The sequence below is a fragment of the Neoarius graeffei genome, chromosome 3 (assembly GCF_027579695.1).
Source record: "Neoarius graeffei isolate fNeoGra1 chromosome 3, fNeoGra1.pri, whole genome shotgun sequence".
NCBI lineage: Eukaryota > Metazoa > Chordata > Actinopteri > Siluriformes > Ariidae > Neoarius > Neoarius graeffei.
The window spans coordinates 115,906,894-115,924,112 of NC_083571.1; the positions used below are offsets into that span (position 1 = coordinate 115,906,894).

Below are 17,219 nucleotides of genomic sequence, written 5' to 3' on the forward strand. Positions count from 1 at the left end.
GGGTGCCCAAACTTTTGCATGCCACTATAGTCACATCTTTCCTTTAAGAACATACAACTCATTTAATGTAGAAGAAATGATCAATATAAAGTTTTTATTTTATTCCTTACCCAAAGAGTGCTTATTGCAGGTATCAGGAAAATTAGTTTTCGAGTTAAGTTAGCTAAAATAAAATTAGCTAGTTCACTAGATTCGACAAAATTCAGTTAAGGCAAACTAGTCATATTGGGTATCAGGTTTTAACTGAAGCTCCTTAAATCCTAATGAAAGTAATTGGGTCTTGTCTGTTTACAAGTTTTAAGCTCTATTTTCTCAGCAGAAAACAAAATTTATATATATATATATACAGTATATATATATATATATATATATATATATATATATATATATATATATATATATATATATATATATATATATATTTCATAAAGACTCCACTCTTATGTACTGTATATACTATAGTCAGACATCTAAGAATAGTTTTAATGCCTTAAGGACCATGAGTTCTCAAGTTTTTTACAGTCAGGGGCCACTTTAACTGCAAAACAAATTCCATGACACAACATGGGTGAATACTCGACCCATCAAACTATTAATATGGAGCCTGTTATTATCACTGCTTTGATGGGAGTTGTTCATTTCTGGGAGTATCTCAGGATCTCGCAGATTCGCTCAAATCCTCACAGACCTTGATTTCCGACTCCCGGTTTGGTGCAGATCAGGTCAGAAGAAGTGGTGTCAGGAATAAGCTGCCAGCTGTGTTTCAGTCAACTCATTCCCACAGGACCTGAAGTCCCCGGATCACGGATATGACGCTGATGTGGGACAGGGGCCCTGAGGCAGTGACTCAAATGTGGAACAGGCAGGGGAAAAAAAATCATTACAGTAAAAATGTTCATGAGGATGAGGATGATATACACTAATGGACACGCTAATGTCAGTCAGTTTGTAGGCAGTATTTATTGTGATGCTTTGTTGGGATTCAGTTCCATAGAAAACAATTCAGTGTTTCTTTAATCCCATGGTACGTTAAGGGAAAACTTTTATTTGTGATTCAGGTGTTCAAGTACAAGTAAGTAAAAATAATTAAAAGATTGGAGTTCTTTCTGGGTTCTTTGGATAATTAAGTTCTCAGCTTATAAAACAGGGGTTCTAGTTGAAACCCTTTCTGAGAGGAGAACCTTCCTATAAATTGTAGTTTCTACATACGTAGAACCTGTAAAACTTTCCCCTGAAGGGACAAGAGCAGTAATGAAATCAATAAAGCAGTCACATAAAACAGTTACAACATAAAAGGATGTGATTTGAAATGAAAGTTGTTTATTATTATTATTATTATTATTATTATTATTATTATTATTATTATTGCATTGTCGCACAGTACAAAATTCAGGTGGCATTAGTGTACTGGAGTTTTCAGCTATCTGTCAAGTCGGAACAAGGACCTCAGACAGACAGTGCCTTTCACAATATGTGAGCAGTTCCGAGCAGAACTGACTTTCGTTGGGTCATAATGTCATACTTCACATCCAAAATGTCTAAGCATGCTTTAACATCCTTGGAATTGAACCCAAGGTGCCAATAACAACTGGAATGACCTTGATCTTTGATTCTGGCAGATCCCACATTTTTGAGATCTCATCTTTCAGTAGTGGGTACTTGGTGATCTTATCAGCCTGTTTGGTGACAATGTTATGGTCACCTGGTATTGCCACATCAATTATCAGGCATTCCTTCTGCTCCTTCTTAAAGACCACCAAGTCAGGTTTTCGAGCTTTGATTACATGGTCAGTTTGGAACTCAAAGTCCCAAAGGATCTTGGGCTTCCCCTCCTCGTCCAGGACTTTCTCAGGTGTATTTTGGTGCCACTTGTCTTCCGTGGCATAGCCATACTTTCTGCACGAAAGCCAGTGGAGATTCAAGCAGACCTTATCACGCCGACGCTTGTATTCTTTCTGTGCAAGGCACTTGCATGCACTTACTATGTGCATGACATTTTCTATGGCAACTCCACACCACCTGCATAGGTTGGTGGTGCTGGTATGAGACATGTCATGCTTCACAGAATTGGTGTTAAGTGCTTGATCCTGAGCAGCAATGAGTAAGCTTTCTGTGTTCTTTTTAAGATCACCTTTACTTAACCAGAGCCATGATGCTTCAGGATCTTTCAGTTCCGTAGTATCTTCGTGGAACTGCCAATGAAGTGTCTTGCTCATCAAGTTCTCCTCCCTCTCCCTTTCAGTCCTGCTTTGGATTCAACCTTGTACTTCTTTATTCATTCCACCCTAGCAACGTACTTCAACAGTTCCTCCTCACTCACTCTCAGTGCACTCCCTTACACTGATCAATCCACACCCACCTCTGTTCCTCTTCATGTACAACCTTTGTACATCTGCATGGAGTACCCCATTCATCGTTGTGGTCTTTCTGGTCTTTCTATCGAGCTCATCAATTTCTGCCTGGGTCCATCTCAAGATAGAGGCACTGTAGCGAATGACAGCTACAGCCCAAGCATTGATGACCTTAATGAGGTTTCTGGAGTGCTCCTTGGAGCAAAGAAAGAGTTTCAGTCTGTCCAGATACGTTGTGGCCACTTTGGTCTTTATTTCACTATGTAGGATATCATCGAGTTCAAGGATGCCAAGACACTTGTACCCACCATCTTCAGGGTCTGCAATTTGGCCATTATTATTATTATTATTATTATTAAGATTGGACTTGACTGTTTTCTCTAATGTCAAACTGAAACATGCAAAACTTTTTAAAAACTAATTTTACAAAATTATTTGCAAACATTAGTACTGTATAGGAAAAAAATCACTAATTTTTAGCGTTTAATAACCTACGTAGGACACTGAAGTGGAGTTTCAGTGACTATGAACCTCAAGCTCATTATTTTGCAATTATATCAGTATGCATCTGGCTCACAGTTCAAGTACGTTATAATTGCCATAGCAACATCCAACCACACATAAGTGACTTGACTCCACTCTTATATACAATATATAAAATGTAGTGCATGAAAGTAAAGATATACACCGATCATCAGCCTTAAAATTAAAAACACTGACAGGTAAAGTGAATTACATTGATTATCTCAGTACAGTGGCAGCTGTCAAGGGGGTGGGATATACGGTATGAGGCAGCAAGAAAGAGAATAGTCAGTTCTTGAAGTTGATGTGGTGGAAGCAGTAAAAATGGGTGAGCGTACGGATCTGAGTGACTTTGACAAATTGTGATGGCGAGATGACTGGGTCTGACTGAGCATCTCCAAAATGGCGCATCTTGTGGGGTGTTCCCGGTATGCAGTGGTTAGTACCGAACAAAAGTGCAGAGGTGGACAGTAACAAAGTACATTTACTTGAGTACTGTACTGAAGTACACTTTTTGAGTATCTGTACTTTACTTGAGTATTTTTTTTTGGAAACTTATGCCTTTAACTTCACTACATTTGAAAGACAAATATCATCCTTTTCACTCCACTACATTTCTGTCAGGGTCCTCGTTACTATGAAGCGGCTTTGAAAGTGGATGTTTTTTCTTTTCTTTTTTAAAATGTGATTGGTTTTTTTGCAGGTGACACTGAGACAGCCTATCAATAATCAATAGGGTCACGTCACATCCATAGACTAGATAAAATCAAGCTCAATCAGTTATCAGCAGCATTATTTAAATACAATCAGTTGATGGCAGAATGGAAGGAGGCGGTTCTTCTGGGGAATGCATGCGTTCCCATGGCCCATACCTAGAACCCATGTTTCAGCTTTCTGAAAGGGATAAAGATTCGTTTTGCTTGAAACATTTGCTTTGTTTGCCAAAAACAAACCACATCAAGGCCTACAAAACTTGCTGTCCAACCTGCGGAAGCATATTGAGGGATATAAACATTTTATTCCAAGACAAAGCTTGCAATGAAGTTATCTGTGCTTTTAGAGCTAGCGATAACGTTGTAATAGCTATGCAGTCTGGTTAGTCAAATGACTTTCTATGGATTTGCCCACCAAGTTGCCATAGCCTTGTCCACGGCTAACATTTACACATAGCTAGTTAACTTGGACACCGTTAGTTAGCATGTAAAAACGGAGTTACACTAACATGAATAATGTTAACTTATCTGAAGTCCTTTCAGAAATATGTTTTAGCATAATCTTGCCAAATAAACAGAATGTAGAAATCTTTCTTTTCTAGTAGCGTTAGCTACACAATATGATTTTGAGTTTGAAAAGAGTTTGCTAGCATGTCAGTTGGAGCATCGCTGACTAGCTAGCTTAACGTTAAACTACTATGATGGCACGGCATGCGTTCATTTTGTGAATTCACATTTCTGTCTTTGGTAATGGCGTTAGGTTTGTAAGCGTTGTGGCAATTATACAACAATGCATTGACAGAAAATGTACTTTTAATACTTAAGTATTTTTAAAAGCAAGTACTTCAGTACTTTAACTTAAGTAAAAATTTGACTGGACAACTTTGACTTGTATCAGACTAACATTTGACCAGCGGGATCTGTACTTTTACTTAAGTTATGAAGTTGGGTTCTTTGTCCACCTCTGCAAAAGTGACCCAAGGAAGGACAACTGGTGAACCGGCAACAGGGTCATGGGTGTCGAAGGCTCATTGATTCACATGGGTCACGAAGGCTAGCCCATATGATCCAATCCTACAGAAGAGCTACTGTGGCACAAACTGCTGAAAAAGTTAATACTGGCGAAAACAGAAAGGTGTCAGCATTAACTTGTTCAGCAGTCAGAAAAGATGAACCAGGCCTTTAAATCCTCCCCATCCAGAGTCTTATTCGATTGCTCAGTCACCACCAAGGGAGCAGAACCTCCAACCCTCTTGGCAAGCCACAAACAAGTCCTCTCAGACAGAAATGGGATAATTAATTTTACGAATTCCACTTTTTAGCCACACATAATTGTGCATGCTGTTTTGGGGCAATTAAAGTGGAATTTCCCAACAGTTAACGATAATTAAGGGATTTATATAATTGAAGGCTGTTTGGATGACTTTAGCTTTCTCCATTTCAGTTTTTGCAAATGCAGCTGGACAGATTCAGCAAAGTAGCATCTTGGGGCAACAGAATTCATGTGGCATTTGTGTTTTTATGAATGAACGCCTCCGGTTCACTTTGAGCCAGACAGTGCAAAATGTGTTGCATTAAAATGAATTCTCTTTTGTTTTTCTGATGACTCAATCGAAAAACACCTTATCCTCCATCATTTTTGCGTGCCCTCTGCAGTGTTTATGGGTGTCCTTTGGCTAAGAAGAGGAAAGGCCAGGAGAAACCTCCACAGGAGCCAGCTACCAAACGGCGGCCGTTTTTAACCATGGCTGACGGAGAACCGGTGATATATGACAACTACGAAGCTATGGAAGAGAGCGAGGAGAGAGAACAGGAAGAGTTAGACGAAGACGTGGAAGAAGAGGAGGAGGAAGGCGACGAGGGAGACGATGAAGAAGAGGAGTGCTCTGACGACAATGATGAGGCTGCTGAGGAGGAAGAGGAGGAAGACGAGGAGGAGGAAGATGAAGGAGAGGCCGAAAGGGAGGAGGGAGATGAGGGCGAGCAGATGGAGGAAGAGGTGGAGGAAGATGAGGAGGTGGTGGAACAGGATGGAGATGATGAACAAGAGGAGGAAGGAGAACAGGAAGAGGAAGAGGAAGATGAGCATGAGGAAGATGAGGAATATGAAGAGCAGGCTCATCACCAAGGTGAGGTATTTCTGCTTGTGTGCAAAAACAATGGATTTTTTAAAATCCTTTTTTAAATTTAGCATTTAAATTCGTATTTTTTCATAAGGAAGTATGTGAGAGGGACAGAGATATAGTTTTCACCGTTTCAACTCTGCATTCCTGTGTGATTGATTTTAAAATAAACAGTGCCTATGAGGTTAAACTCAGCTTTAATTTGAGTATATTTACCTTGTGGAATAACATATGCAGAGTCAGGAACTTGGCTGCTTATTTGGTTCTTGGCTGGCTGCGCTTCTTTGCATAATTAATTCATGCAGCATTGAGAAAATTAAAGGTCCGGAGTTGATTTCAGACAGAATATTTACACTTGGAATGTGTTGTTACTGTCTCGCAACATGTCAATCAAAGACACGTCAATGCCAGTTAAGTAGAAACGCTCAGCCTCGCTGTTAACTGACATCTTATGCAAGAACTCCAAATCCACCAGCTAAATTCATTCAATATTGTTCTTTTATAATTAATTTTCCTGAATGAGAAAGTTTTCGTTTCAAGCCACATAATTGACTGAAGTACAATCGAATCGTTCCAGAGTCTCCACTGGTTGAGCAGCACTTAGCATTCTGACTACAGCGTGGTTGAGAGCAGGGAACATCCCTTTGCTCCGCTCTTGAACTTGTGAAGCCGGTGATTGCTTAGTATGCGTCTCAGCCTCGTACTCGACTTCCTCAATTGTTTTTGACAGTGTCATCCCAAGCAGCAGAGATAGGGACGCTCACAGAGTTATTAACTTTGCCCCTTTCACATGCACACTGCCATTTTGCAAGTGTCAGATGAATTCAGCTCCCTCTCGCCCGTGGTAACGGGCTCCTCCTGAGGTTATTTCTGGCTCTAGAAGCAGAGCATCACATCCTAAACTTATCCCTGCAGTCTCATCCTCCCGTGTCCCAAATACAAGCAATACTAAAATCCCTGAAGAAGAAATGGGAGCTTTCCGGCACTACTTTCCTCACAGTTTATTAAGCAACGGACGTGTTTTGGACTTTTTTGTCTTTTCAAGTTTAATCTCAGATCAATTTTTTTTAAATAGCATTTCTTATCTATTGATTTAAAGTAAAACTATTCATGGTAATTACATTCAGACACATTTGGATTTTGCAGATGTTTCAGACCTCCAGAGTGACTGCAAAAAGACGTTCTGTTCCATTTTTAGAAAAATGTCCTTCTGAATCTGTCTGAATGTAGGTGAAACATATACAAAACATATCCTGATAAAGCTGGTCAATTGTGTGTCCTCTCACTTTAGAGAATACTTATTCCAGTTGTGGACAATCAAAGCCCAGCCAGATGTTTGAGAAAGACAGCAACAACAATAACAACACGACCACTGAAGAGTATGAGAATTATGATGAGCTTGTCGCGAAGTCCCTGCTGAACCTGGGCAAAATAGCAGAGGACGCTGCATACCAGGCGATGACAGAGTCCGAGATGAACAGCAGCTCGTCCAACAGTGCTGGTGAGGACGAAGATGAGGATGAGGAGGACGGTCCCGATCACGGAGGACGGAAGGGCGAGTTAAGTGTGGACCTGGATAGCGATGTGGTGCGGGAGACGGTGGACTCATTGAAGCTTCTGGCACAGGGTCATGGAGCTGTGTTGCCAGATGATGGCTACCCTGAGCCTGCTCCTGGCCAGGAACATCATAACGGCCAGCCTGAAGAGAGCGAGGAGGGCGTGTGCCTTAGTAGTCTGGAATGTCTGAGGAACCAGTGTTTCGATCTGGCACGCAAGCTGAGTGAAACACAGCCACTCGAGCACACGATGTTGCAGCACCAGAGTGAGCAGCAGCACCTACATGCTCAGATGCACCACCAGCTGCCTCGCTATGAGAGTTGCCAGCAGGTACCGATGGAGCCTCAGAGACCAATGGAGAGGAGCTACTCCGACATGGTGAACCTAATGAAGCTTGAAGAGCAGCTCAGCCCAGCATCCAGGGGCTACCCTTCCAGCTGTGCCCAAGAAGGGGATGAAGACACAACCTCTGTGGCATCAGAGCATTCAGACGAGGCCTTCGACATCACCAAGGGCAACCTGTCACTGCTGGAGAAGGCCATCGCTTTGGAATCAGAGCGTGCCAAAGTTATGCGTGATAGGATGGCGTCGGAGCAGGCAGTGGCTCGGAGGGACCATCAGCGGCTACACGGGGAGAACAGCCCCAGGCAGAGTAGTGGAGCTGAGGAGCGTAAAGCCCGACTACACCATGATGGGGCAAGAAGAGTCTATTACCCTAAAGGTAATAATAATGCTGATGCCAAAATGAAATACACCACTCAGTTCGATGCCAATTGTCCATCAGAGTTATGGAGGGTAGGAAAAATTTAGTTTGTAAAATGTATTGATTGAGCCTTTTGAAATGGATTGTAATTAGTTGTCAGTCAATGAGTTTGAGAGTCACACAAAGTGCTACAACATAATAATAATAGTAATAAAGATGAGACAGTATCTCATATTTTCTCTGAGTGTGCACAGTTGGTTCAGAATGAGTTTAAGAAATGCCGTCATGACAATATTACTGCTATTATTCACTGGTATTCATGCAAGAAAGTTGGTTTCAGTCATTCGGTGTCGAAAAAGCTATGAACATTTCGTAGAAAAGGAAACAAAGGTTTTAGAAAATGAAGATACTAAGATTCTATGGGATTTTTCAATACAGACGGAAAGAAAGATAGAACATAACAAACCCGATATCGTTTTGCTGGACAAGAGAAAGAAAGTGTTTCGTACTTGATGTAGCCTGTCCGTTTGACACACGAGGCATTCAAAAAGAAAAGATTGAGCATTTTATTGATTTGAAATACGAAATCCTCAAATGCTGGAAACTGGAAGTTGAAAAAGTCATGATTCTACCTATTACCCTTAGAGCTTTAGGCATAGTTTCAAGCAATGGAAGAAGAAACCTTGAAAAGATAGGAATCAATCTGGGTGTGGATGTGTTACAGAAAACCTGTTTGCTTGGAACGGCTCGTGTATTCGAAAAGTCCTGGATATTAAATGAACGTGAATCAAGAAGAAAAGAATGAAGAAATTTAATTTGAAGACAAGCTTGGACTAAATAAAGACAAGATTAGACTTCGATAAGAGTAGCTTGTCAACTTAGGTCATGGGTATTGGCTTGATGAGAAGACTGATGAGCTGGTTATAACATCAAATACCCTGTGTAAAATATAATAATAATAATATCTTTTTAAAGCTAGACTGCCTTTCAGATTTTTCAAGTGTAGGTCATAAAAAGAATTTTCCCCGACACCCAATTATTTACTATGTAAATAATCATGTGGTGGGCTTTCCCCATTCGCGCAAGGCATTGTGGGATACAAATTTGAAACAGGAGAGAAAAATGGAGGATGTGAGTGTGCGAATGAAATGTGAAAGAGCGACTACAGTAATGGAAAGAAAGCGAGAAGAAAAGACGTTATGTTGTATACGAAGGAAAGGAAACGCAGGACCAAACTAATAAATATGGGCGCTCAGCGAGCACCTCGGTGTGATCAGCTGTTCGTTTAGCGACAGAATGATGGAACTGTCAGTGCACGCTCAAAGGTAAACCTGTAGATGGCAGTAATGCAACACTGTGGATGCCAGCTGCTGTAAAACCCAAAAGAAGAAGAAGAAGGTAAACCTGCGCATGCGCACACACACGGACTTCCTCTGTCTGCTCGACTGCATGAAGCGAGTGATTTCATGCACATTATTTGCTTTAATCCCCTCAAATGAAATAACTTCCCAGCCACAGAATGGCCTGATATTATTTTTTTATGAAATCGAAAGGCCGTCTAGCTTATAAAATGTCCCAGGTTTGTGGTGAATTTACAGCCTTCTGTGGAAGTGTGAGCTCAAGCTGAAGTTCAGTTAAAATGATTGGCTTTGAGTACACTTGAGCATGGACACTTTAAAAGTTTCACTCAAGTATAATTTTGACCAGCTATTTCCACTTTTACAAACTGAGAGTGAAATTCTGACATAGTAGCCATAATGGCACTTTTTGTGACATGAGGAAAAGTCCTACTTGCTTTGATTGGCTACTGGTTAGTCTCTGAGAACTAATGACAAGCCTTTCTTTCAGTTTAGGCATTTTAGCAAGTAAATATCCCTCAGTCAGGCTCTAATGGGGCTATAGAGCAGCGTATTTTTCTACCTCAAAGGTCTTTCAGGAACTGTCTTTGCATTAAGTCTTAGCTACATTACCCCAGTGGTGTATGTTCTACCTGCAGGACTCCTTTAATGAGACCGACACATTATTCTGGTCGATCTGTGACGCTCAGATTGCAGTGGCAGTGACAGCAGTAGCAGCAGCAGCTTACGTTGTTAAAATAGGCCTGCACAGTAACATCAGAGGCTTGCCTTGTCAGGCATGAGTAATGGCAATCTGCACGGCCCGTTAGGACAGCAATTCTGTCCATGGCCTATTTCTCCAAAACTACTTTGATTCACACCCACCTCCTCTGGGAGAGACACCGCTATGCTATGTGCTCTTATTATTATCTGTAGGAATCTGCCAGACAGTATAAGCATAACATTTTGCAAAGGGTCGTTATGGTGTTCTCATCTTCTGCTCACCTCCGGATAATGCCCACTGTAATATATGTCATGACTTTACCTCCATTTCTCAGTCTGTGAAGCTTACAGCAATCTCGAAACACTAAATATTTCAGTCTTAGTGCAGCTGTTCATAGGAAGTAATCAACTTTGTTTCATTATTGCACGTGCATGACCAGAGCAGCTAATGAAACATTATGAAACTGGGATTATCCAGGAAGACATTCTTCATCTCTCAGCTGCTGCTGCTGATAAACAGAAAGGCTTGACCACTCTTCACACCTACACCAGGTACTCAGACCTACAGCAGCAAGTTATTACTCTAGAGACGAAACATAACATCAGACTCATTTCAGTAATATTTTCAATATGATTAGAGTCTTTGGTAACCATTTAATTAAAGTTATAAGCAAGTTTACAAGCATTATATTTACTATTTTACTGATGATATATTTACATATTTACTGATGCATTCTAATCTATTCACAAAGATTTCAAGATATACAACCGATCTTTAATTAGCAAACTACAGTGGTGCTTGAAAGTTTGTGAACCCTTTAGAATTTTCTATATTTCTGCATAAATAGGACCGAAAACATAATCAGATTTTCACACAAGTCCTAAAAGTAGATAAAGAGAACCCAGTTAAACAAATGAGACAAAAATATTATACTTGATCATTTATGTATTGAGGATAATGATCCAATATTACATATCTGTGAGTGGCAAAAGTATGTGAACCTCTAGGATTAGCAGTTAATTTGAAGGTGAAATTAGAGTCAGGTGTTTTCAATCAATGGGATGACAATCAGTAAGTAAGTAAGTAAGTAAATTTTATTTATAAAGCACATTTAAAAACAGTGCAAACTGACCAAAGTGCTGTACAGTGTCTGGCTAAAACAATAAAAGAAAATAAAAGCAATAAAGCATATTAGTAACATCATTATCTCTAGCCGCTTTATCCTGTTCTACAGGGTCGCAGGCAAGCTGGAGCCTATCCCAGCTGACTACGGGCGAAAGGCGGGGTACACCCTGGACAAGTCGCCAGGTCATCACAGGGCTGACACATAGACACAGACAACCATTCACACTCACATTCACACCTACGCTCAATTTAGAGTCACCAGTTAACCTAACCTGCATGTCTTTGGACTGTGGGGGAAACCGGAGCACTCGGAGGAAACCCACGCGGACACGGGGAGAACATGCAAACTCCGCACAGAAAGGCCCTCGCCGGCCACGGGGCTCGAACCCGGACCTTCTTGCTGTGAGGCGACAGCGCTAACCACTACACCACCATGCTGCCATATTAGTAACATATGGTAAGAAAACATTTTAGCAGCATTCCAATAGACAAAGACAACTGAGCACAGTGTACAGTGGCAAAACACTGACAGCATTGACCATTCATCTCATCTCATTATCTCTAGCCGCTTTATCCTGTTCTACAGGGTCGCAGGCAAGCTGGAGCCCATCCCAGCTGACTATGGGCGAAAGGCGGGGTACACCCTGGACAAGTCGCCAGGTCATCACAGGGCTGACACATAGACACAGACACCATTCACACTCACATTCACACCTACGGTCAATTTAGAGTCACCAGTTAACCTAACCTGCATGTCTTTGGACTGTGGGGGAAACCGGAGCACTCGGAGGAAACCCACGCGGACACGGGGAGAACATGCAAACTCCGCACAGAAAGGCCCTCGCCGGCCACGGGGCTCGAACCCGGACCTTCTTGCTGTGAGGCGACAGCGCTAACCACTACACCACCATGCTGCCATATTAGTAACATATGGTAAGAAAACATTTTAGCAGCATTCCAATAGACAAAGACAACTGAGCACAGTGTACAGTGGCAAAACACTGACAGCATTGACCATTCATCTCATCTCATTATCTCTAGCTGCTTTATCCTGTTCTACAGGGTCGCAGGCAAGCTGGAGCCTATCCCAGCTGACTACGGGTGAAAGGCGGGGTACACCCTGGAGAAGTCGCCAGGTCATCACAGGGCTGACACATAGACACAGACACCATTCACATTCACACCTACGGTCAATTTAGAGTCGCCAGTTAACCTAACCTGCATATCTTTGGACTGTGGGGGAAACCCACACGGACATGGGGAGAACATGCAAACTCCGCACAGAAAGGCCCTCGCCGGCCACGGGGATCGAACCCGGACCTTCTTGCTGTGAGGCGACAGCACTAACCACTACACCACCGTGCCACCCCAGCATTGACCAACACATAGTAAAAGAAAATTAAGCATAAAATAATTAAGCTACATAAAAAGTGTTAAAAAGCAATTTAGATACATAAAAGGTGTTAAAGGGCAGTGGCTTAAGGGAGAGAAGAAAGCTAAGAACTAAGAAGCAAAGGCTAAGGTGTAAAAGTGTGTTTTCAGTCTAAATTTAAAAGTAGTGATAGTGGGAGCGAGTCTGATGTCTGGAGGCAGACCATTCCAAAGACGTGGGGCTGCCACTGCAAAGGCTCGGTCACCTTTATGTATAAGACGGGACCGGGGAACATGGAGGAGGCCTTGGTTAGTGGATCTGAGAGACCTGGGTGCAGAGTGGTGTCGCAGCATGTCTGAAATGTAGGAAGGGGCCTGACCATGTAAAAACTTAAAAACTAAAAGAAGTATTTTGAATTGGATTCTAAAACATATGGGGAGCCAGTGCAGAGAGGAGAGGACAGGGGTGATGTGATCATGCTTCCTAGTACCAGTTAAAAGTCTAGCAGCAGCATTCTGCACTAGCTGTAAGCGTGCTATCTGGGACTGGGGGAGGCCAAAATATAGGGCGTTACAGTAGTCGAGGCGAGATGTTACAAAGGCATGTATAATGGTTTCTAAGTCCTGGAATGATAAGGAGGGCTTAAGGCGAGTAATGACTCTGAGTTGGTGATAGCTGTTTTTAATGACTGAGTTTATCTGTCTCTTAAAACAAAGTTCGGAGTCGAAGACGACCCCGAGGCTTTTGGCGTATGGTTTCACAAAAGGTGAGAGGGTAGATAAACTAGAAGTCACAGAGGGGATTGATTTGGGGGAACCAAAAATGATAACCTCAGTCTTAGAATCGTTGAGTTGGAGAAAGTTCTTGGTCATCCAACACTTAATAGCATCCAGGCAGTCCAACAAACACTGGGTGGAATCCTTTGATGTTAATGGTATGTATAACTGAGTGTCATCTGCATAAAAATGAAATGAAACATGAGGTGTGAGTGGGCACCCTGTTTTATTTAAAGAACAGGGATCTATCAAAGTCTGATCTTCACAACACATGTTTGTGGAAGTGTATCATGACACGAACAAAGGAGATTTCTGAGGACCTCAGAAAAAGCGTTGTTGATGCTCATCAGGCTGGAAAAGGTTACAAAACCATCTCTAAAGAGTTTGGACTCCACCAATCCACAGTCAGACAGATTGTGTACAAATGGAGGAAATTCAAGACCATTGTTACCCTCCCCAGGAGTGGTTGACCAACAAAGATCACTCCAAGAGGTCACAAAGGACCCCAGGGTAACTTCTAAGGCCAAGTTTACATTAGACCGTATCTGTCTCATTTTCTTCGCGGATGCACTGTCCATTTACATTAAACCGCCTGGAAACACCAGGAAACGGGAATCCGCCAGGGTCCACACATTCAATCCAGATCGTGTGTGGTCAGGTGCTGTGTAAACATTGAGAATACGCGGATACGCTGTGCTGAGCTCTAGCTGGCGTCGTCATTGGACAACGTCATTGTGACATCCACCTTCCTGATTCGCTGGCGTTGGTCATGTGACGCGACTGCTGAAAAACGGCGCGGACTTCCGCCTTGTATCACCTTTCATTAAAGAGTATAAAAGTATGAAAATACTGCAAATACTGATGCAAATACTGCCCATTGTGTAGTTATGATTGCCTTTAGGCTTGCCATCCTTCCACTTGCAAGTGGTAAGTGATATGCACTGGGATCACACACACAGCGGCTCAGTCCCAAATCACAGCTCGTGCGCTTCACTCGCGCGCTCTGTGAGCTGCGCAGGGCCGGAGTGCGCACCCTCCAGAGGGCACTCGCTGTTCAGGGCGGAGTGATTTGGAGCGCAGGATGCCTGCGGAGCCGAGCGTATCCGTGTATTGGTGTTGCTGTGTGCACGCGAATTGTGTATTGGTGTTGCTGTGTGCACACTAATCGTTTTAAAAATGTTAATCTGATGATCCGCTGATGCGGTCTAATGTAAACCCCACCTAAGCAACTGAAGGCCTCTCTCACATTGGCTAATGTTAATATTTGTGAGTCCACCATCAGGAGAACACTGAACAACAATGGTGTGCATGGCAGGGTTGCAAGGAGAAAGCCACTGCTCTCCAAAAAGAACATTGCTGCTCATCTGCAGTTTGCTAAAGATCACATGGACAAGCCAGAAGACTATTGGAAAAATGTTTTGTGGATGGATGAGACCAAAATAGAACTTTTTGGTTTAAATGAGAAGCGTTATGTTTGGAGAAAGGAAAACACTGCATTCCAGCATAAGAACCTTATCCCATCTGTGAAACATGGTGGTGGTAGTATCATGGTTTGGACCTGTTTTGTTGCATCTGGGCCAAGACGGCTTGCCAACATTGATGGAACAATGAATTCTAAATTATACCAGTGAAATCTAAAGGAAAATATCAGGACATCTGTCCATGAACTGAATCTCAAGAGAAGGTGGGTCATGCAGCAAGACAACGACCCTAAAGACACAAGTCGTTCTACCAAAGAATGGTTAAAGAAGAATAAAGTTAATGTTTTGGAATGGCCAAGTCAAAGTCCTGACCTTAATCCAATGGAAATGTTGTGGAAGGACCTGAAGCGAGCAGTTCATGTGAGGAAACCCACCAGTATCCCGAAGTTGAAGCTGTTCTGTACGGAGGAACGGGCTAAAATTCCTCCAAGCCGGTGTGCAGGACTGATCAACAGTTACCGTAAACGTTTAGTTGCAGTTATTGCTGCACAAGGGGGTCACACCAGATACTGAAAGCAAAGGTTCACATACTTTTGCCACTCACAGATATGTAATATTGGATCATTTTCCTCAATAAATAAATGACCAAGTATAATATTTTTGTCTCATTTGTTTAACTGGGTTCTCTTTATCTACTTTTAGGACTTGTGTGAAAATCTGATGATGTTTTAGGTCATATTTATGCAGAAATATAGAAAATTCTAAAGGGTTCACAAACTTTCAAGCACTACTGTAGTTTGCTAATTAAAGATCGGTTGTATATCTTGAAATCTTTGTGAATAGATTAGAATGCATCAGTAAATATAATAATGAAGGAAATTTAAAATAAATACTTAAGTTTGTCAGGGTTTCTCGAGTCTTTTCTCTGCTCACCTGAACTAAGACTCAGTTTGAGGTCTGCTAGTTGAATAATTCACTTCTTAATAAATAAAACTAAAATTATATGTGTAAACTTCATTTACAAAGCTTTTATTGCTAATAATAATATTATTAATAATAACAATAATAATAATAATAATAATAATAATAATAATAATAATAATAACAACAAGAAGTGTTGCCAGGCAAAACAAACCTCGCTCATTCGCACTTATTTTAGGGTTATAAAAACTGATTCAATCTCAAGTGTGATCTCTGGTCTTTCAAGGTCACTAATACTAATGAGAACATTTTGTTTCATAAGTGTAGTGTAAAGACTCTAAGGCTACATCCACACGACAACAGCAATGAGATGTTATTTAAAAATATATCGCGTCCAAATGGGCAACGATCAGTAAAATATCAGGTCCATATGGCAACGCAACGCTTGCTGAAAACGATGCAATACACATGCCACACCTCTGGGGGCGCTGTAAGACGGTCCCTTCGGAGACACCAGAACAATAGAAGAAGTAAGGACGCATGCGCATAAACTATTATGCGCGAGACTTCATATTAGCCACAAAGTCAGGAAAATCTGTTCGTAAAATTACATTATAATGACCAAATACAATGAAAAGTATTTTTCCAGTCTCACCTGTGAAAGGTAATCCCATGTGATCTCGTTTGGACAGCAAACCTGTTGGTACAGTTAAACGCAGCTAATCTTTATTCTCCGCTTTGACCTATCCAATATGGCGGCGAGGATGACGTATGATCCTACGCGGAAGGCGGCGTCTTTAATGGTCCGGAATAAATTGAATGCTACACGTTGATGGATTAATTTGTTGTTTCTCACCTGTGAAAGGTAATCCCATGTGATCTCGTTTGGACGGTAAACCTGTTGGTACAGTTAAACGCAGCACATGAATCTTTATTCTCCGCTTTGACCTATCCAATATGGCGGCGAGGATGACGTATGATTCTACGCGGAAGGCGGCATCTTTAATGGTCCGGAATAAATTGAATGCTACACGTTGATGGATTAATTTGCTCTTCTACGCCCTTTTTGAGGAATGTATTGTAGGACTTAAACCATCATCTGAAGAGGTGAGATCGCTCCTTTTTTTCCCTATTTTTGCTGGCGGGATTGACTCTGCCCTAAGGGCAGAGTCTCTCTCTCTCTCTCTCTCTCTCTCTCTCTCTCACTTTGCACCATTACACAATAAATATTCACAGTGAAAATATTTTGTAAGCGCGTTTCATGAACCAAGTTATAGGATTTGTTGACAACTCGCATCGAGTTCGTTACACTTCTACCCGGCGTGAAGCACTCACAGTCATGTGGTTGTGATGTCATCGTAAACAAATCCGTTCTACTCATCCAGACGACTTCGCAACGGCAACGTTGCCAGATCTTTCCACTCTGGAACCCGTTCTCAAAAAGATTGCGTTTTGGGCACCCAAAACGCCGGTGCCGTGTGGATGCCAGGCCAAAACGATAAGCAATTGTATCGGAGTCACCTGAATCCGTTGCCGTGTGGACAGGGCCTAAATATCTGCCAAATAGCTAAAAA

The 17,219-nt window shown here is 41.8% G+C and overlaps 1 protein-coding gene across 1 annotated transcript in view; it reads left to right on the forward strand.

Annotated features, from left to right (window-relative positions):
- Nucleotides 1–17,219, forward strand: part of myt1la (myelin transcription factor 1-like, a) — a 119,545-nt gene that overhangs the window by 49,514 nt on the left and 52,812 nt on the right. Inside the window, exons 6-7 of the mRNA XM_060917946.1 lie at nucleotides 5,243–5,715; nucleotides 7,001–7,987. Of these exons, the coding sequence (XP_060773929.1) occupies nucleotides 5,243–5,715; nucleotides 7,001–7,987 (1,460 nt within the window). The remainder of the gene's footprint in view (nucleotides 1–5,242; nucleotides 5,716–7,000; nucleotides 7,988–17,219) is intronic.